The 22,632-nt window shown below is 38.6% G+C and overlaps 1 protein-coding gene across 5 annotated transcripts in view; it reads left to right on the top strand.

The window, feature by feature from the left end:
• The first annotated feature begins 177 nt into the window (after positions 1-177).
• LOC137268937 (dynamin-like GTPase OPA1, mitochondrial) overlaps positions 178-22,632 on the top strand; it is a 30,440-nt gene continuing 7,985 nt past the window's right edge. For 2 of the 5 annotated variants that reach the window (XR_010955055.1, XM_067803559.1), the window contains exons 1-19: positions 178-292; positions 2,907-3,270; positions 3,367-3,504; positions 4,776-4,881; positions 10,878-10,951; positions 11,484-11,534; positions 11,767-11,871; positions 14,051-14,137; positions 14,700-14,776; positions 15,510-15,627; positions 16,252-16,326; positions 17,391-17,462; positions 18,487-18,586; positions 19,385-19,515; positions 19,847-19,919; positions 20,277-20,349; positions 21,043-21,158; positions 21,464-21,528; positions 21,915-21,991. Coding sequence is in view for 4 of the 5 variants with exons in the window: in XM_067803559.1 (XP_067659660.1) it covers positions 261-292; positions 2,907-3,270; positions 3,367-3,504; positions 4,776-4,881; positions 10,878-10,951; positions 11,484-11,534; positions 11,767-11,871; positions 14,051-14,137; positions 14,700-14,776; positions 15,510-15,627; positions 16,252-16,326; positions 17,391-17,462; positions 18,487-18,586; positions 19,385-19,515; positions 19,847-19,919; positions 20,277-20,349; positions 21,043-21,158; positions 21,464-21,528; positions 21,915-21,991 (1,934 nt within the window). In the remaining variant the exon portion in view is untranslated. Of the gene's footprint in view, positions 293-2,906; positions 3,271-3,366; positions 3,505-4,775; positions 4,882-8,079; positions 8,122-10,877; positions 10,952-11,483; positions 11,535-11,766; positions 11,872-14,050; positions 14,138-14,699; positions 14,777-15,509; positions 15,628-16,251; positions 16,327-17,390; positions 17,463-18,486; positions 18,587-19,384; positions 19,516-19,846; positions 19,920-20,276; positions 20,350-21,042; positions 21,159-21,463; positions 21,529-21,914; positions 21,992-22,632 lie in introns of all 5 variants that reach the window. The other 3 variants (XM_067803557.1, XM_067803558.1, XM_067803560.1) reach the window with 3 other exon arrangements.

Consider the following 22,632-nt stretch of genomic DNA (forward strand, 5'->3'; position numbering starts at 1 on the left):
CTATCGCTGTGAGGAGGTTGCTTTCATCCACATAGAATTGTTTTCGTATTTCCAATTTTAAAGTATAGACTTTCATTTCAACATTTTCGCTTAAAATGTGATATATAAAGAGGTATAGTTTAATCATATGTCCATTGTGACACGTATCGTAATCCACATAACTTTGTATGGAATGCGAAACTATCCGTCCGTAGTTGCAATGCGTTTGGCTACTTTCGTCAGACGGGAACGAAGATGGAAAAAACTCTAGTTCCTGAATCATGTTGACCATGCTATTACGCGGGCAGTTCGGGTTAGTTGTTTAGGGAGATTTTTAGCCTAAACATCTACACTTCAAATCATGCAAATCATGACATGATCATGGACTGTTTACATTTGCAATACATGCCAATATCTTTCAGTTTCAAGATCAAGGATTTCTGGCAATGTCATTTGTTGTGATGGTTTAATCATATTCGGCATACATTCCTGTTTCATGCCGTCTGCAGGGATAGCCACCGTATGTCACGATTTTCATGTTTACAAATCAGTCAATGACGTATCACATTCAGGCTAAGATCGTTCAATTGTTCCAGCAAGGCCAGTGACAAATTCAGAGAAGCTGGATCTGTATTTGGGAATAGTGCCCATTACCAGCCACACTCTCTGGCAATTTATCCATTATGCTTGCAAGGATTTTCGCAGTTTTGGAGATGTGTGATTACAAGCATCTTATGTCTGAAGTAATAAAATTGCTCAGCTTGAAAACTGTAACGTTTAAAACATGTCTATCAAACCAGAAGAATCTGTTAATTGTGATGAGTAGTCTCTGTCACAGACAAAACTCGGTGACTGTTTTACTGACAGCAATGTATCTGCCTGTCTGCTAATGACAATATGCAATATACAACTTCAGTACTTGACCAGGCGCAATTCGAACTTAACACCTATCAGGCTATGCACCATAAACAAAATACTTTGATTTATGGCTTGTGTACCTGAGTTGTTTATGTAACATTATGTAATTACACAGATAGGCAGGTGTGATGGTGTCCTCTCACTAAGCCAGATTCTACCAAAACTCTTCTCTCACATGTCTAGAGTGGGATTTGGCTTAGTGTTTTGGGGTTAGTGTTTTGACAACACCTAGTCCAGATGAGCCACAGTTTGTTTCAGCAAAGTGTACAGCTAGTGAGATTCATGAAATTTGTTTTAAAATGAGATATTACATTGATAATGTACACAATTACATTGGAATTCTTTGCTTGAAGAAATCAAGACTTAGAAAATCTCCAAGTGAATTTGAAAATAAGATTAAATCATATTGTAATTCATTAGGGTTTGATGCCATTGTCAGCATTGGAAACACATTCTGTCATATAATCCCCTGCAGTTTCTGATTTGAATGCAGCGATTTAAATGTCTATAAAGTATGTACATTTATGTAATATAACCCATCATGTACTTGAGGTTCTGCGTTTCAAGGACACCCTTCATTATCTTTTAATTTGTCCCAACTATGTTTCTTTAAGAAACAACTTATTTTATTTCAAACATAGATATCTCGTAAATGATGCTCTGTATGGTAAAATAGTATTACCAAGATCCAGAAGTCATAATATCCATTCTGCGCATAACTTTATTATCACTTTCGTCAGTCGTGTGTAACTTTTCATCTGGTTCCTTGCAGAAGTAAAAGCATTTTTGCTATATGTATGTTTGTAGTAATGTATATTCTATGCTTAATGTTATTTATGATCTCGTACTTTTGTCATCATGTTTTACTAAATTTTAAAAATTACAATTATAACAAATGCGCACACATATATCTTACATTATGTCACAATGTGAACAATGGCTCATACTTCAGTGGATAATGCTAATTATCTGGCTTGCAACTCTCACCTCGCCATTGTGCAGTGTTGTTTTAACAAGACCTTTTTGGTAAGACTCTGGCTAAGTAAGAGTGAACTGGTGTAATACTTGTACATGACATTATTATGTCCAAAGGTTGCAATGAAACTGCGTCAGTTTTTCTCGGATGACTAAATCGGACAGAAACTGGTGCAAACTCAGAATGTCAGTTTCAAGTCCTGCTTTGTACTTGAACTAATGACAGTTTTTTAGCTATGCAGTTGTTCACCATCTCAGTATTTGTTGGTTGGATTGAACGCAAATGCAGATCCCTAAATTCCTTCTTTATGGATAACAACTTCCAGTGATTGAAATAATAGCCGGGCTGGTGGCCCATAAATGTTGCCTGCCCATCTTGAAAGTTGCCTGCCCACCTTTTTAACTTACTTTTTTGCAATGACTGACAAAAACACCGCCATTTTGTAACAAGTACAAACGAGTAAGTAACCCTCTGTTTGATTGGTTCTTATTGAACCATGTGACAACACGGATTCTTATGCCATTGTCACTCTTGTTTGATAATGGTATATAAATCCATACTGAAAAATCGTATCATATACAGTAAAAAAAGTTGTTATCCAGAAAGAATCTTACTTTCATATTGCTCACCATACTTCTAAAATGCCAATCGAACAGATCGTCTCTATATACACATGATGATTACTCGGTGTATAGGTCAGTGAAGGACCTCGTTACACTTAAATGCACACCCACCTGCTCAGACTGGGTTCAGTCTACTGGGTGCTTCGGTTTAAGGGAAGTAAACCCAGGTACAAAATATTTCACTTTTGATTCATGACTGTACGCTTATGACTTCGTTATATATTTTTTTTGTTATATTACATGTCATAAGTAATAATTGTGTTTTAATTGTTTTTTTGGGTTGTTTTTTTTTTCTGTATTAAATAGACTTTTAATACTGATTATGTCATCAGTAAAAATCAGTACTTCATGTAAGTCATCTAGACAGTGTCTCTATGAATTAAATTGATTGAGAAATCATTTTGTTTCAGCCCGTACTGTGGACGCTGTGTGAAGAAGTCTTTAGCAGTTGCCCACAGTAGGGACATGCACACATGGCTGCGGACTCAGACCTCACCAAGTACAGCAGTCTTAAGGAGCCTCATCTCCAAAACACAAACCCATAGACAAATACTGGCACTGCAGCCTCAAAATGTGTATCAAATATGTCACTTCTCAGCCCTCAGGATTGCCAGGCCTTTACTCAGGGGCCCCTGTTCACCTTACAAAGTTGTCGTCCAATCGCAGAGAGACATGTCAGTTATTGGGCGACTGGCTAGTGGGTTTGGGCGGCTGCTGCGAGTCCGATATCTGGTTCTGACGGGTGCCGTTGGAGGAGGTGTGGCAGTCAACAAGGTTGGTGTGGACAGACATCAATATCCGCCTTTGCCACAACTTCTACATTGCTCTGTCTTCTGTTTTCTTACTTTGATCCTTTTTTATTTTTTGTAGAAAATTGACAGTTGGAAAGAATACTTTCCTGATCTAGACTGGATGAAGGAATACATTCCGGAATCGGAGGCTCTGGCCCAGCTTGCATCCAGTATCCGAAATTTCGCCAAGCACACAATGGAAACTAATGAACAAATGGTTAATATCATTCCTTTTTCTCTATCTTCACCAAGCTCACTGCTGTATATACTGTCACTCAAACTGAAACATGGAAATCCTATTTTACGCAGTTTTAAAAGTAATACTGTTAAATGTTGAATAACATGATTACCTTTATAGATTTAAAGTATTTCATAAGAGGAATCAGATGGTCAGACACGTTGACATGGTTTATGTCTCATGTTGTATTCCCATTGTGTACTGAGATGTTCTCACTAGATTATCAGCTCCAGACTTGATTATTTACAGACATATTGCTGGAATATTGCTCAAGGTGATATTAAGTGAACAAACAATTACATGATGCGAATTGTACAAATCATGTTCCTGGTCTCTTCAGTAACCCATGCTTATCTTAAGAGGGGACTCACAGGATTGGGTGCTCAGGCTCTCAAAGTATCTCAAGGGAGTACATTGATATTCAGGCTGTTGATCACTTGACTGTCAGGTCCAGACTTGATTATTTACAGATTATCACCATATAGCTGGAATATTGCTCAGTGTGGCTTCAGGCTAAACTCACACAAGAATACCAGTGAATTAGACAAGCCTCTGTACTTGAGATTTCTGTAATTCTGTTGTTTATGTTTATCTTTGCTTTTGTGTTTTACTCATTCTGTGTAAGGCCTGTGTGTTATTTAAGTCATGTGTCACTGATGTAGACAGGAGCAAACTAAACTCTGCAGCTGCTCACCAAAATAGTTCTGGCTGTTTAACATCTCGAGCTGTAACAGTGCGTTGAGACCATGATGTGACACTTATCCCAATAATGCTCTGTCAATATTATTTGTATACCAGTACATTAATGCTATGTTATAAGTACATATTTCCCCTTTCAGCAACAGTCTCGATCATGAATAGTTCGTTTTTAATCTTGAACTGTGAAGATGGAATATTATGCAGGAGAAAGAAATCTTGGGGCCTTTGAACATTCTGCTGTTTATAGCTAACAATGAAATACCATTGCTTATTGTCATCTGTTGATTTCATCTAACTGTGCAAAATCTGGTTTTGTTGTCATTATTGATATTTTGTGTTAGTGAGCAATTTATCAGTCTCAAATGAAATCAAACAGACTTTAAATTGATGTATTGCAAGCCTCATGTTGCAATATAATAATGTTTTGCCATATAATTGCACCACTATTGGCAATGTTATGACAGTTTATGATTTTTGCATCACTGTTGACAATATTATGATAGTTGTTGCGTCACTGTTAACAAAAGTTTGATTGTTGCATTCTCTTCCAGAGTTGGCTAAAAACCAAACTGTCTGACAATAGAAAAGCCGTTGTGGATTGGTTGAATCAGCATTCACCACCTGACCTAGGGTCAACTTTGGTGGAAGGTAAAACCGGTAAATGTCGTCATCAGCTTTTGCATCGAGGTCCATGGGAGATAACTCATGTCATGGATGTTGAATTTGTGTTTTTCCAGAGATAGATTTCAGGCACTCTGTCTTCAGCCATGAATATGTTTCAACTTGTGAAATTCAAGTATGTTCTGACCATTTGTGACATGTGCTTCTGCATGGCTTTATCTTGTATTTTACTAACTGCTCACTTCCTCTGGCAGTTACATTGAATTCATCTTTATGCTGTTTTGATGCCTCTCTCCATGAAGACCTGAGGCCAGCTCCAGTCAGCATTGGGTTTCAAATTCGTGGTTAAGCATATGTAGCATACAGACAATCATGCTCTGCAATGAAAGGGTGAACTGTTAAGGATATATTTGTGTTCTGTGCAGTGACTGTAAGAAGGTCCAAATGTGATTGGTTCAGTTACCGCTTAGGCTAGATAAAAAAAGTGAAATGTTTGTGGCGTGTCACTTTAATTTCTGCACATGACAGTTTTTTGTTGCCATTTAAAAAAATAGTTTTGACTTGGCTGGGTCCCGATAAGGAAGCGATAGGCATCACTTTGTCCAAGTTACTGCGCTGGTTTACAGTAACAACCAATATTTATATAGCCTCCCCGATGTCACTGAAAAATAAATATTCAGTACTTTTGTCATATAATAAAACAATTATTGACCTCAGTTCAGTTGCTTCAATGATTTATCGACCTTGGACATGTGATATTCACTGAGGCGAACCTAATAGTCAATAATTGTATAGTATCATTCTCCAGGAAATGGAGCATTGTGCCAGTTTGTGCTCAATAAACAGTTCTGACTCTACCACCTTAGACTAGCCCTACAATTAAGTTTTACATTATCACATGTCTTTCTCCAAACTGAAGTTATTAGTATAGATCAAACTGAATGTTACTTGACCCTGTTTTTAAGTAAGTGGCTTAAATCGGAGACTGTTGTGTGTTTGTAAATTGTGAAGTAGTCTTCATAGAAGAGAAGTACATATTTTTGCTTAGCTAATTTTGATATCGCAGTTAACATGTTTAGCCCATTGCTTACCCACGATGCAAAATATCCGAGACATTGGCTTAAAGTGAAAATATTATATCAGCTGATTTAATCTGCCTTTGACAGAAAATATTGATTGTTTTGTTGAAATGACATGAGTTATCTCCCCATGCCTTTCACCTGATAACCCAGCATCTTTGGTCTGTATCTTTTGGTTCTGCTCCTCATCTGTTTTATCTCACTTATATTTTTTGTTACCATGGTTACAGTTGTAGATTTCTTGTTATTGTTTTGTTGTAATACATATGTTTTCATTGTATTTTTAAAAGTTACTGTTCCTGATTAAATATGGAGTATCAAACGTGGTAAAAGAAACAAGTTTAAGAATTTTACAGGGATAAGATTGTTACATGATGATCTTTATACCCATGTGTTATTGTTGATAGTTTATTGTTTAAGCTTTGTCCCGTTTTCTTTCCCCACTGAAAATAACATTGTGCATGTGTTTCACGAAGTATGTGACTTACCATGTGCTAAGGGCTATACCTGTAACTGAAGATGATTTTTAGACAGTAGTCTGTCAGGGAAAAGTAAAGATGTTGGTTTTGTTTGTGATCAGCTGTATGACGGTGGTCTGTAAATTATAAAGTCTGGGCAGACAGTCCAGTGACTGACAACATGAGTATCTTTCTGTGCATCATGATACAATCAGTCTTTGCAATACTTAAATTTGCCAGTTTGCCATCAGGAATGAAATCTTAAGGCCCATTTTGTTAAGTCAAACCAATGAAAACAAAATAGACTACACTGTACACAGTTTCACACAGTTTTTTCAAAATCAGTTAGTGAAGCCTGTGTCACGCCAGACTTTTATGTTAGTTAAAGACTGGTGTTGACGTGCCTATGCACAAAGTACTGAAATACCAGGAAGTGAAAATGTAACATGGTGTTTTGTGGATGATTCCTTGATGTTAGTAAAGAAAACAATTATGGGAAAGATTCCATTGAGGTAAGGTATCCGAGTTTTGGTGACTATCGAGTTAAGGTATCCAGGCCTGCTGACATATTGATTCAAGTCATCAATCCCATTTGCATTAGTGCTCATGCTATCAATCACTGGATTCATTACTTGCAGACCCTTGTCATATACCTGTCGCTTGTATGCTGTTGAGATCAGCATTAAACAACAAACAAGCAGAAATATTGTGATTATTTGGTAACATTAACACTTTATCATTCATGATCACACAATACCCAAAGCTTTGGTCCTTAACAAATATTGAGTAGTACAGTATATGTCTTTAGCATCCTAAACCAGTGAAGTGTGTCGATTCACTGCATGCTCAGATATGCATATCATAATCATTAAGATGACTTCTATATTATTTATCAGATGTTGTTGAATGTCTTTGAATTGTGCTTCTTAAACATGTTAATGACCAAATTCTGGTTATTGGTTCACGGATTTCATTTTAAAATTTCTGGCGGACAGGAATAATGATACATGTTGTGCCAAACAAGTCATTTGTCCAGCAACAAATGAAAGTACACAACTGATTTTGATATGCAACATACCGGTATTTTCAGAATGTCTTGTTATACATATTTATTGGTGATATAATAATGGTGTATCAGTTATACCTTTACCATGTAGTCGATTGGGGGAAGTAAGAAAGAAATATGCTTTTGATCTGTTGCATTGAATCTTTTTCATGTTCATAGCTTGTTGTAGTGATCAAGTATGTTTATCTTTGAAAATAGATGCACTTTTCATTGTCTGGGTAGGGGTTGTGGGGTAGCATTGTGGTAAAAGCATTCGCTCTCCATGCTGAAGACAGGATTCAATTTCACACATGTGTACAATGTGTGAAGCCCATTTTTGGTGTCTCCCACCATGAAATTGCTGGAATATTGCTAAAAGTGCCATAAAATCATATTCATTCACTCATGGCGAGAGTTGCCATGCTATATATATATGATTTCATACAAGATTCCCCACATCGGTACTTTGTGTGAAGCCGATTTCTGATGTCACTAGACTTGACATTGATGGAATATTGCTAAAATAGTGAAAACATACTCACTCACTTACTCATTGTGTGATCACTTAAATCCGTGAACCAGTTTCAGAAGAAGACTTGCCTGAAGAGTTGTATTGTATTTTGACATGTTGCTGCTATTTTGCCTCCATCAGGGTTAAGTCGAGAGGTGCCCTTAGTCCTAGGTCCAACTCCAGGTGTGTAGAATACAAGAACATCTCCGTCATATCTGTATATCTGTATGTCTGTATGTATGTATCTTCAGTACTGCCCTTTCATAGTTGTTTGTCTAATTAAGAGCAATGAAATTATTCATCCATTGATGTTTCTCGAGAAATAATCTCATGCCTCCTGCTGTGAAGTTGCTGAAATATGCAATTTAGAAAGTGGTTATCTTTAACATATACTGAAAAATAAGGGATCACATGGAAGGACGAGTGTTCCTTTAGTTTTCCAGGTTAATTCACAAGCTTTGTATTGCATAGCTTGTGAAGAAACCTAGAGAAAAATGAAGGAACACTTGTCCCTTTATGTGATCCCTTGATTTTTTCCCTCAGTATATGTTGTATTTTGGATTACCTTTCCTCGGTAAACTTCAGATTTTAATAATTCTGTTAGCTGAGTCCCATTTGGGATTCGAACCCACACTCTCAGAGATAGGCACCTAGTTGCCAGCACACAAAGTCAGCCATCAAACCCACTCAGCCACTGGTTGATGGCTGACTCACCAGTGGCTGAGTGGCCTTGATGTCTGAATTGTGTGCTGATGGTGTCTGTCTCTCAGATTGTGGGTTTGAACTGGTTGTTTAAAAATCTGGGACATTATCTGATTAACATTTTCAAATTTTTCTGGAAACATTTTTAGTTATCCGTGCAGTGAAATTGATATCAGCCATTTTACAATAACTGTTTACAACAAGATATTGAAAAAAATAGATTTTTTATATAACACAGACATGTTTATAGATACCAACTCCTCAGATTTTGTGAGAGGAATATACCAAAAAGTTGCTGTCACAAAATCAAAGAAGTTATGCATAACTTTGAAAGACAGTGATGCAAAAATCTGTACCAAAAACATTACACTCACAAAATATAAAAACAATACAAGAGATGTTGCTTTCTCACCATTGTACTTTCTTGCTATTAATATGTTATGTTTAGATTTTGTCTGTTTTTCAAAGTATTGCACAGAAAGGAAATAAGCATTTTTGAAGTATTTTTGGTTAATTTGATGCATGTTTTTTTAGGTTTGTTCCCATGGTGATAGTGATTCTTTGCTCAATGTGATCTTTGTAAGTGTAGATCCTAGGGTTAGGGGAGTGAGGTCAAATCTCAGAAACCTGAAGTATTGCTGAGAGCGGTATAAAGTCATACTCAATCACTCACTGGTGTCCATTACCATGCTATTGCTGGAATGTTGCTAAAAGGGGTGTAACACCATACTCACTCACTTTTTATGAAATGTAAAGGGCATGTAGATATTTTACAGTGTTCGATGTGTTTAAAGAATGAATGCATTCATTGCTGTAGGTGTCACTGCACCTATTACTTATTTCATGGACTCATCTTGCACAAGCATAAACGTCATTGAGCATGTTCTGATTTGGGCTCAGAAGTAAATTTTTGTCATGTTTTATTTTTTTCAGTGGAGTTATTGTCATTCTTGTTTTCTTTTTTGTTTTTATTGTTTTTAACGAACTCTGGATCCACCTGCATGTACTTCATGTGTTTGTGTTGATTGTGTGTTGTGGTAGATGGGGGGAGATTGTCTGATGTGGTAGGCGGGGGGAGGTGAGTGGTGTTCTTGTATTCTGCACACAGAGGATGGCTGGGTCACGCGCTGTGATCTGTGCTAGTTCCCACCCCTTGTGCTATAGCCTCCACATCCACCTGACCCTTCACTCCTTATCACTACCACTACTGCTTTTAAAAAAAATATGTTCATCCCTCCCACCTCAAAATGATAGCACCTGTGTCAGAATTGAATTGGTCTTCAGCAAACCATGCTTATTGTAAGAGGCGACTAACAAGATCAAGTGGTCAGACTAGCTGACTTTGTTGACTCATGTCATTGTATGCCATTTGATGCTCATAATGTTGATCACTGGTTCATATAGCTGTAATACTGAGTCTGATTGCACAACAAAAGTACAAACAAGCAACTGATATAAATAGACAATCAAATGGTACCTTTTATGCTAACTAGTGTATATTTCCTCTCTTCACCCTGGAATGTATTCATTTGCACTATTATATAATAATGACCTACATATATTTATATTTGTTGAAAAAATTGGGTCATGGTTATCTGGTGCATATGTGAAATTGACAATTGCCCCAATGCCCGTGTCCAGCAGAATTTTAGTTTGTCTAAAGATGGCTAAGATCTATGCGATGAGCATCGATCTATGCAGTTGGGAACTAATGACATGTCGGCAAACCTGACCACCCGATCCTGGTATTTCCTTCTTATGACAAGCATGGGTTACTGAAGATCATTTCTAACTCTGATCTTCAAGTACAATATCTAGAAGGTGTCTCACTCTTACGGAGGTATTTGAGACTGACACATTGCAATATTTTGTTGTGTGTCTCTTTCAAGAAATACAGTAGAAAATACAGTTGTGACTGTCTGCTTTAGTGTTAGTACTGCAAACATAACTTCCTCTAAACATTGTTTACCGTTTGTGAAATTGCTGGTTTAAATATATTGTGAATTTGTGATGAATGAACTAAATCACCATGCCCATAAAACATGTGTTGAGAGCGTCATTGGATGGTTTTATAGTATTTTCATTAAAACATTTCTTAATTTAGTCAGTAGTTAGGACTTTGTGTGTGAGTGTTACCATGACAACCTGTGTATTATTATGACGCGTGTATTACCATGAGTACCTGTGTTTCCATGGCTGCTTGTGTATGTGTTACCATGACAATTTGTGTGTGTCAGATGCGAATGTGTCAACCACAACGGCAGTGTTCGGAGAGGCAAAGACTGGCGGTGCGGAATACAGTTCTGACTCTGTGAGTACTGCAGCATGCATTTCCGTCTTCATTAATAACAAGGTTGAGAACGGTGAATGTGCACTTGCAGTGGTTATTTAAAAAGCTGCCAGTTGCTGTAGCAGAAATATTGATGAAACATTGTATGAGTAAAGTTCAATATTGTAGAAATGCGTGTAATACCATCATGACCTGATTGGGTTGAGGATAGTATGATAGGCATTTGCTCATCACACGGAAGATGCGGGTTCGATTCTCCTGATGGTAGAATGTGTGAAGCCATTTCTTGTGTCCCCTGCAATGAGTATTGGTGAAATGATGTTCAATCAACTTCACTCATGCTCCCAACATCCTAAAAGCCTATGTCTTGTGTGCTTGAAGTACAGATCAATAGTTTCATTAACAGAGATTTTAGTGATGTCATTTGAGTGTGGATTCATGATAGACAAGGACATCACAGTGTTCGTTCACCTGTGTTATCTCCCCTTGAAGCTAGTGACAAATGCCTCATGAGCATCGTCCATGTTAACACTCTGTCCTGTCTCTCCTGCAGGGTGACAAGAAGAGGCTGGAGCGAGTCCAAGGGGAGATGATGGAGGTGCAGGTACGTCTCACAACAACATCTTCATCCGTTACCAGGATCAGCTGAATGGAAGTTAGATCAAAATGATAAGGTTCAGACATTTCACTCCAGCGGTCCACCTGTGAAATAGTCATATCCATTATTATGTTGCAAAGTCAGAAACACTGCAACTTAGACCTTGTGTTAATATCTATGATTTTCTGATGTCACCTTCGTAACAGATAATTAAGTAGTAATGTTACCTTGGTTACAGCTGAGGTACCAGAAGGAGATCGAGCGTCTGGAGAAGGACAATCGTGAGCTGCGGAAACAGCTTCTGCTCAGGGAACAGAAGTCTGGGAAGAAGAGGGTCATGAAGGTGGGTTGTTTCATATTTGGCATTCTGGTATTTGTTTGTATTGTATTTGGCATATTTGGCATTTGTTTGTATTGACCTGTGAAGGTCCAGGATAGAATAGGCCCTCAGCAGTCCGTGCATGCCATAAACGGCGTCCCTGCTTGTCGTAAGAGGCAACTAACAAGATCGGGTGGTCAGGCTCACTGACTTGGTTGACACGTCATCGGTTCCCAAGAGCACAGATCAATGCTCTTGATGTTGATCACTGGATTGTCTGTTCCAGACTCTTTTATTTACAGACGTCCGCCATATAGCTGGAATATTTCCGAGTCTGGCAGAAAACAAAACTAACTGATTCACTCACTCACTCACATTGTGTTATTGAAAAATGGCAATGAGTTTGATGAGGACATCACCACTGTTGATTTTGATTTTGGTATTGATGTTCACTTGTCATGCTTAAGACCCAGGTTCAATTCTCCATGTGTCACTCCCATTCCTGGTGTCCCCCATTGTGTTATTGTAGGAATATTGCTAAAAGCAGCATAAAACTAAACTTGCTCCCTCAATCAGTCACACTTAACCTGAAAAAAATAGTAGAGATTTCTTTGATATACAGTATGGTTCAAAATTATTGAGAATAGCTAAAGCATTTCATATTATTAAACGAGAACAAATCAGATAAAATTGAATGTATTGTGAAAGTGAACTGACCTTTTCATGTTGTGTAGGTAACAATTTAATATTTTATCAAGTCTCCTTGAGCTTCACGGCACAGTCTAAGACGGGTAGGCATACTTCCTATCAGAGAGGTTAGTGTCTCGTGAGTTATGCTGTCCCAGTATCGGACCACTTCTCTCTTCATGTCTTCAATTTTTGTCAACCCCTTTTGATTCACACATTCCTTCATCATCCCCCAAATGTTCTCAATGGGATTTAAGTCAGGACTATATGCAGGAAATGGTAATGCAGTCACATTTTTCTCCTGAAACCACTGCTTGGCATGTTTTGCGGTGTGTTTAGGATCATTATCTTGCTGCAAAATCCAGTCATTTCCATAAAACACATGTGCACTTGGAAGGAGAAAATTATCTAATATATTAGTGTAGCGTTGACTTGTCAGATTTCCCTCAAACACACACAGCGGGGTCGTTCCTAATAAGGATATCCCTCCCCATACATGAAACTTTGGGCTGTATTTAGGTCGTTGATACAACGGTGCTGACGCAGACTTTGTCCATATTTTCACATTATTGGGATATACCCATATTGAGCTTTCATCAGTAAAAATCACATTTTCCCAGTCAAAGTTTTCATGTGCCAAACACCACTCAACACGCCTGTCTTTATGTTCTTGTTTCATGAGAGGAGAAGGAATTCTAGTCTCTTTCTCCCATCCAAGATCAATCAAATTTCTTCTAACTGTAGATTTTGAAACAACTGTTGATCCCCTTTCTATCATTTCATACCGGATGTTGGAGATGCTTGCCCTTTGCTTTTTAGACGCTAAAATTCCCAGCCGGACGCGATCTGAGAAGTCCAATTTTCTGGGTCTTCCTGCTCCTTTCTGGTGCCCAAAATCCTTTTCCTCTTTAAAATTCTTCCTAATCCTATACACAGTAGAAAGAGGAGTTCCTGTTCTCTCTGCCAATGTATTTACATCACCAATTCCTTGATTACACAACTCAAAAATCAACCTTCTTTTATCTTCAGCAGACATTGTTGACAGTGCTGAGGAAAATGACGTCTGCTACAAATTCAGGGGAGGTAACTCTAATTGTACTATACTCAGTAGGCCAAGATGAGTTACCTCCCTTATACCATTACTTAGTTTTAAGTATCAGTAAATCAGTTGAGGTGTTAGGATAGCTCAAAGTAAGAAGAAAAATTCTCAATAATTATGAACCAGACTATATATATTATGCAATAATTTTCCATAATAAGCTATATTTTTATGTCTTGTTTGAATGCATTTTGTATTGGTTCAGAAGCTGTTTAATGAATGAAGCCACAGCTCTTTAAAATTGCCCACCCTATTCCCATTGAAGTTAATCCAGGAGGCAGGACTGTCAGTGAAAACAATTCAGCTGGCTAAAGGTTAAGCCCTAATAAGTCTATTACAATCAAACACAGGGATTCCATATAAAGGTTTCAGAGGGACATTTCTCCACCTCCTGTAGTGTTTGTTGTTTGTCCTCAGAAGTCTCTGATCGACATGTACTCGGAAGTCCTGGATGATCTGACTGTGTATGACTCCAGCTACAACACACAGGACAACCTTCCAAGGGTACGTACAGATGCTGACTCAGTGGGATGAACTTCTAAATGATGTGTTTTACTGCAGGCCTTGCTTGCAGCCTCTGTGACCTGCCCAGGGTACGTAGTTAGCAACATTGTGTAGTAAGAATAATAAATCAGAACTGAACAAGCAGATTCTCTCAGTCAACTGACCTGTGAAGATCCGGCTTTGAATTGATCTTCAGTAACCCATGCTTGTTGTACCAGCCAACTAATGGCATGGGGTGGTCAAGGTCGCTAACTTGGTTGACATGTCATTAGTTCCCGATTGTGTACATCAGTGTTCATGCTGTTGATCACTGGTTTGTCTGGTCCAGACACACTAGACTCATTCACTCAATCACTAACCCTCTCACTCACTGTCACTTGATTTCTAACATGCTTCTGTCTTAAATGTATATAATTTGATGAAGGGCCATGAAGTAGCCCGTAAATATTTGTGTGGCTTTTGTCCATATTAGCTGCAAGCTGATGACATCCTGTTGATGACAACTCTGCTAACATAAGATGGACTACCGTGACAGATCCTGATGTATGTTTCCTTGATACAGGTGGTGGTTGTTGGCGACCAAAGCTCCGGGAAGACAAGTGTCCTTGAGATGATTGCACAGGCCAGGATATTCCCAAGGTATTCGAAACATTAACGACAATCGTTTGCCAAACTCAACCTGTTCATGATGATGTAGTAATGTCATGGTAATGTTCAGATGGTGGAGAATGGAATATTTTTAGTAGGTATATACAGTGATCGAAATAACTCCCGGCCCGACTGCCCGTGGCTGGTAAATTTTCAGTCGGGCTGCCTGGAAATTCTCTCCACCAGCCCAATTGTCTGGCTGAAATTTCTAAGGTTGACCTACTTTCAGTTCGCTCTCAGGACGATCATTCCATTTTAATTGTCATGTCATGTTTTGTTTAAGAAAGATGAAAGAAAGCTACGAGTATATTCCTTAATTATAAATGGACAACTCTTCAGCCGGGGAAAATAGCAATAGGACACTATTTATGGGCCACCAGCCCAGCTGAGTTGAAAAATTATTTCAATCACTGGGTATATACAGATTGTTGGAGGTAGCCTCATGGTTGGAGTCCCTACATGGATACAGTATGTGAAGCCTGTTTCTCTTGTCCAACTGTTTTTGCTGGAAATTGCTAACAGCAGCGTAAGACCATAGTAACTGGAAACATCTATCTGTGCATCATTAGTAGTAGACATGAGTTGGATGCAAACATTTCTAAGAAACGTCTGTCAGCCATTTTATGATTCTGTTAACGTATGGTACTCATTGGTTGGCAAAAGTGCATCACGTGGTATCTTGTTGTGTCTGGTATGTGTACATTTCTGTGTTTATCTTCAACAGGGGCTCTGGTGAGATGATGACTAGGTCACCTGTGAAGGTCACACTCAGTGAAGGCCCATTCCATGTCGCAAAATTCAAGGACAGCAACAGAGAATTTGACCTTACCAAAGAATCTGATGTAAGTATATTTGTGGATGTATAACCTTGCAAGTTGCTATTAGTTACTTGTAGTATCTCTGTATTTCATGAAAGTATAGTTTTTCTCCTCTCCATAGCATGTTAGAATATAGTTTTGAAAAAATATCCCATTTAAAACACTATGTATCTGTTATCATTAAATGATCTTAGGGACCATCCATAATTTATGGTTTGATGGGTTATGATGATTTTAATGGTGAAGAATGTACAATGTGAATGACTCCCCCTAACATTTATATCCAAAGTAAATGCCCGCCATCAAAGTGTCACGTACAAAATTGATGATCCCCTACCTGCACCAGAGTAAAAAGATGAAACAGCAGGTCTTACTCTCTCCCAGTGACCCAGAAATCTTTGCTTTCGACAAGAAAACGGGAGCCAAAGACAGTGTGTGCAAATGTAGATGAATGATGCGTCAAACATGTTTCCACAAGATGTGGGATAAGATGGTCATACGACTTTGAACTTACTAACTCCTGACAGCCAGCTTGAGTAAACTGGGGTAAAACAAATGTCTGCTCTTTGTGCATAATTTGTCCTTAGCACCATGAACGTGTTTGATTTGGATATCAGGATCGTTACGTACATATTTATTGTTTTGTAGCTTGCTGCCCTGAGACGTGAGGTTGAGCTGAGGATGAAGGCCAGTGTGCAGAAGGGCCAGACAGTCAGTAATGAGGTATGCTGAACTTGTTGATTTATAGAGCTTCATGAAGTCTTTAGCAACCCACGCTTCTTGTAAGAGTAATGGGATCAGATGGTCAGAGTGGTGTTGAATAACATACTTAGAGCTTAGGATTTCCAATCAATTACAACAAATCTGTGATGCCCTTTCAGTAATAAAGTGGTCATCAATGACCCTGTTATCGTGACCACTGCAATTTTAATGTGCAGAGTTCTGTCCCCTAGCTATAGCCGGATCCTGTTGTTAGGTTTTAAGTGGAGGGAGGTAGTAGTCAAACCGTTTGCACAGCATGGTGATATTGCTTAAATATTGCTATAAGCTGTGTAAAACCATCCTCCTGTAGTTATTTGAAGATTTGGACAGATTACGGAACTGTTACATCAGTGTTTCATTTTGGTGTAAACAGCTACTACGGTCATCTGACAAGTGATGGTTAAGTTTCAGTGTTACTATATTTGAAGTATACTCTGGATACCATACTAATGTAAGCAATATAGCATGTGACTTTATGGATAACAACTTCCTTGTCTTGTTGTATAGACATAATAATGTGGATTCGTACACTGTTATCTAGCTAAAAGTGACAGCAAGACATTCCTCTGTACAGTACACAAGAAGCTGTTTTGTGTCTTTTCATGCTTATTGTTATTTACTCACAATTTCTAGAACTCCAATCACATTATAAATAGTGCAGTATGGTTCTCAAGTCATTACCATTTAGAATGCTACAAGCCTTTGAGCTGGTTACTGGGGATTTCAGGTTACAATTGGCTCCCAGCAATCTGTGTTTGTTTATATTTGTCACAAGACAAATAAATGGATTGATTGGACGGTTTGTGAATGTTTTGATGTTGCTCACAATGTAGTTTGACTGGAGTATGGTTGATGTCCTTTAGCAGGAATATTGCTGAGTGCAGTGTAAAATAACAAACACCCATATCTTGTTGATGGAATTCTGTTGTGTGCAGCATTAATGACAAACAAACAAACAAACAAACATGCCCCTGTTGATATCTCTTTCTGTTGTTGCTGTACCTTCTCCTCCTCTTCCTCCACAGTGCATATCCATGTCAGTTGCAGGACCAGGACTTCAGAGGATGGTTCTTGTCGACCTGCCTGGAATTATTTCTGTAAGTTGATGATAGCAATAACACTGTTTCATGAAAATATTGAGAACTCATTTAACATATTAAGCATCTTGTCCGTGCAATATTGGTTAGTATTGCATGAAAAAGTACAACTGCAGTGTGATTTTCTTCCACTAAACCACTTCATCTCTGTCATGGCAGATAGGGCTGCAAAGACTATTTCCTGGTACAATCATGCTTTAATTTGTGATTTAGAAACCAGTGTTAACTGTGTTCATGTGAAACATGTGGAGTCGTTGTGAAGCTAATTAACCTGGACCTACATTTTCAAAGCTCTCTTAGCGCTAAGACAGTCGTAAGTGCCATTCATCAACATTAACTTACGACTATCTCAGTGCTAAGAGAGCTTCGAAAATCTAAGCCATGAAGAATTATGGTTATGTAACCTCAACTGGTTGATGCAATTGGATGAGTGAATGTCTGTGATGAAGTGTGGTAGTGAATGACTGAATTGACCCCTCCTTTGGTACAGAATAATTGTACCTGCATTTTATATACTTCAAATTGATTCAAATTGTCACTCTACTCAAAATAATGAACTCACCCATTCCGCTTCATTTGTCTCTTTTTATTCCCATCTCCCAATTTACCAGCTCCATTATCTAAAGTTGTGTAGTTCACCATACAGAGTTAATAGTTTTGGCACACAGAAAGCTCAGACCAGTTTGGATGCTAGGTCACCCTGATCATGTTTCTAGGATTTTCAGTACCAAAATGGGCGGTGGGGTAGGCTTGTGTACACTTAGGTACAATGTGTGTTGCTCATTTCTTGTGTCCCTTGCTGTGATATTGCTGTAAAATGGTAGTACCAGCCTAAAACTCAGCTTGCCCACTCGCTCAATATCATACCTGTGCTCTTTGCTTTCACTTGCGTGTAAAACATTTGAGACTTTTGTATTTTCTCTGACAGATATGACACACTGTGTCATTACTGGAATCTGTTCAATACTTCTTTACATTCAAGTCCCTCATTTCGTAATTCACTGACTCTATGCTTGTTGACCAGACTGTAACGACCGGCATGGCGCCTGACACAAAGGACTCCATCAAGGGCATGTGCAAGTCTCATATGGAGAACCCCAACTCTATCATCCTATGTATTCAAGGTAACATCAACTTATCTCATCTTCATCTTCAAAGATAACAGAGAGGACATTCTTCTCACATTGTTTGGGAAACATATCTTTTGTCTTCTCATTCTGAAATCATGATTGTGCTTGGTAGTATTATGCAAGAGTCATTGCTTTTATGACTATTTTTAGATGGCTAGTTTGTAACCACTACACACTAATGTGGTAGTGACACAGAGAACAGAGATGAGAATATGATAGCAGCAATTACCCAGTCTGTTGTGACTAACTCTGTTCTTGATCAGCTCATGGACTGTCTCATACTAATATCTGCAAGAGGATCAGTGAAAGATAACTCAAATTATGTGTGGGACATCTTATACTTACATATATACGTGTACCATCCAAACCAAGTAGTGCATGTTCCATTGTGCAAGCATACTACTAGCCAATGCCAATGTTTATGAGAAAAAGTAACATATGTTCATACAGATGAAGCAATTCCAAAGGAATGGAATAGATTTTCATATTTTCCCTTAATTTTTCTTCGTCATCTGTTTTCTCCTTGGCTTCATCATGTGCATTTTATCAATCTTGTAAATCCAATATCTCCTCCTTTTTTATGTATATTACATGGCACTATGGTGGAAATACCTATACCTACCTGGGTGCAATGTGTGAAGCCCATCTGTGGTGATAATGCTGGAGTATAGCCAACAACTCACTCACTCACTCACCTATACTGCAACAATAGTGCTGAATGTGATCCACTAGAACCATACATAATATCATTCTCATACAACCAACAGTAACTGTAACTGTCATCTGCTGCAGATGGGTCCCTGGATGCGGAGCGGAGCAATGTGACAGAGCTGGTCAGTCAGATGGACCCCCAGGGGAAGAGGACTATCTTTGTGTTGACCAAGGTGGACCTGGCAGAAAGCAGCTTGTACAACCCAGACAGGGTAGGTTTGTCTCCCTGTGTTACCAGCTGCTGCTAGGGGGATGCATACTGTGTATCACAGTATGTGATACTGGGTTGGGATAGCCTTGTGGGTAATGTGTTTGCTCCTCACATTAAAAACCTGGGTTTGACTGCCCACATGGGTACAATGTGTGAAACCCATTTCTGGTGTCCCCTGTTCTATGTTCACACATCACAAGGGGTGATGTACGTAATTGTGTTGTGCTAGTAGAATGGGAAACTTTGAACTTCAGCAAGTTCTCATGGCTATACGGTAACCACAGTTCTACTTCTGTCCTCGCTGGCTGCCTAAGTCTGTTGATTTTTTCCAGATTAAATCAATTTTAGAAGGACGACTTTTCCCTATGCAAGCTCTGGGCTACTTTGCTGTTGTCACTGGAAGAGGTAGATGTGTTATGCTCTCTGTAGGAACTTTCTCCAGTCCACATGGACAATTGGGATTGTAATGAATGAAACATTTATGAAAGCCTTCGCACAGAGTATATTGCTTTACAAATCATCTAGCTCAATACTGTGCGGTAGCTGTCAATATTGTGTGTTACCTACTCAAAGTGTTGTGTGCCTGCACTTCTTGACTTATCCCACTCACTTATTTCACTCACTCACACACTCACTCACTCACTCACTCACTCACTCGCCCCCAATCTCTTGCTCATCTACCCATGGGCTAAATCATGCCCCCATGCCTCCACTTACTCTCTGCTCAATCACACACTCACACAATGATATATACAATTTCAGGGAACACCAATGACAGTATAGCAAGTATCAAAGACTATGAGGATCGATTCTTCAGGAACTCACGCCTCTTTAAGTAAGTGTGTACATGTGAATCCAGTATGTATGATCTGTAACCATGGGCAATAGAAAGCATAAGGGATGTCGCTGTATGTTCGGAACTCGTGCCTCTTTAAGTCTGTATAAATGAATCCTGTATGTACTATCTGTAACCATGGGCAGTAGAAAGCATAAGGGGTGTCTCTGTATGTTCATACCATGTATTACAGTACAGTGTTTCCATGAGATCTACAATGTTCCATGACAAACACCTTTGTTATTACAAACCTTCAAATATCAACATTATCTGTGTCTTAAATCAGGTGTAATATAGGATTGAATTGATATTGATGAATTTGGACAACCCAAATGAATTGTTAACTTGAGTACTTCAGGCTTGTCAGACAGCATCGAGTGGACAAAATGTGTGATTTGTTTTGTGAATTCATACTCATGCTCTCCACCACTGGTTTGGACATTATAATGTTTGATAATATACAAGTTACTGATGTGCCTATGATTTGGTGCTAAAACTATCATTTGATGAAGTGATGTGTTTGATGTGTCTTTGTCCATTGAACATTGATTATTGACCAATCATTGGTTTTTCTGGTCCAGATTCTGTTTGCATAACTGCAAGCCCATTGCTTCAGTATTTCTGTGTGGGACATGAAACCATACATTTAAAGTTACATGTGCAATATGTGTAAGACTTATCTGCTCCTGTTAGGGATGGCGTTTTGAAGCCAACTCAGATGACGACACAGAACCTCAGCATGGCTGTGTCAGACATATTCTGGAAGATGGTCAAGGAGACAGTGGAACAACAAGCCGATGCCTTCAAGGGTAAGCATCGTTGCATGTATAAACTGTTTTTTTCTCACAGCCACAAAAACAAACTTGTATCTTTTATCTATGACATAGAATAATCTTACAGCAACGGGATGCTGTTTGGCTCACTCATTGATGCAGTAAGATGATCAAGAGCACCTTCTGAAATTTTCACTGTTACTATCATAAGCCTTGAACACGGATAGTTGTAGTGGCCATACTGACTATCAATAGCCAGTCAAAATTGCCAAACGGGAATAGCATATAAAAATTTGCTTTGGTTTCTTTCCCCTAGAAATTGATTTTCTATTTTTGAACAGCCACAAGATTCAACCTGGAGACAGAATGGAAGAACACATTCCCTCGCATCAGGGAATTGGACAGGGTAAGATAATGCTCCTTAGCATCATCATCATCATCATCATCATCATCCAAAGATTCATGTAGACATTTTGCCTGTCCTGATACCTTCGTTCACTGACGATTTGGGGATTTTCTGAATTTGGCATTTGCTCTCATTCTAAACCACCTTTCACAGTTTGCCCAGCACTGAACTTTGGTGAGCAGAGTTTCCTCCCTTGGGAGCACCAGAACATATGATAGTGGGTTGACATCTTGTTTCACACTGATTCTGTTTCTAGAGTTATTTAGGCCCTGACCTTGCTCATGCACTTGATCAAAGCAGTAAACATCTTGAGACTTGCAAGTTTATGTTTGTGTGATCTAGTCACCTGGTTGTACTGTGTTATATCTTACTGTGTTTTCTCACAGAACGAGCTGTTTGAGAAAGCAAGGGGTGAGATCCTCGATGAAGTTATAAATTTGAGTCAGGTTACTCCAAAACAGTGGTAAGTTCAGACGAAGCTAGAGATCCGTTTATAAGAACGAACACTGTAAACTTTTTTTCATAATAACCAACTTCAACTCTGTCACCCTCTTGTATGTCCACTAGCTGAATGTGTTTGTATTCTTTTGCATTTATGTTTGATATTAAGACCTACTGTATCTTATAAATATTATACAGTAAAGTATGGTTAAAAAGAACAGAGAAGAAATGTTTGTTAGTAGTCATTGTAGTTTGTTGTACACATTGCGACCAGATACACAACAAATGGCAAGGGCCAAACTCTCAGCTTATTCTATCTGTCAATTTGGTATAAGCATGTTCATTACGTTTGCTGTTGACTGTATTGTATAGTTCAATAATCATCAGGACAGTTGTTACCACAGAGAGTCATCTTCGTCCTATAACAAAGTTCACACAGCAATAAAAAGAAAACAAGGCAACTTTTAGAAGCAGTGTTCACTTACACACACACAGTGCCACATCATGCATGCCAAGCCACGCCACACACCACACCCTCAAGAAAAAAAGAGGAGGAAGAAATGTTCACTCTAAAATGCCTTACACTCATCCTACCACAACAGGGTTGTACACGACACACAAAGGTAGAGAATGGACTTAGAAAACCCGAAATACCAAATCTGG

Source organism: Haliotis asinina, chromosome 16 (genome assembly GCF_037392515.1).
Source record: "Haliotis asinina isolate JCU_RB_2024 chromosome 16, JCU_Hal_asi_v2, whole genome shotgun sequence".
Taxonomy (NCBI): domain Eukaryota; kingdom Metazoa; phylum Mollusca; class Gastropoda; order Lepetellida; family Haliotidae; genus Haliotis; species Haliotis asinina.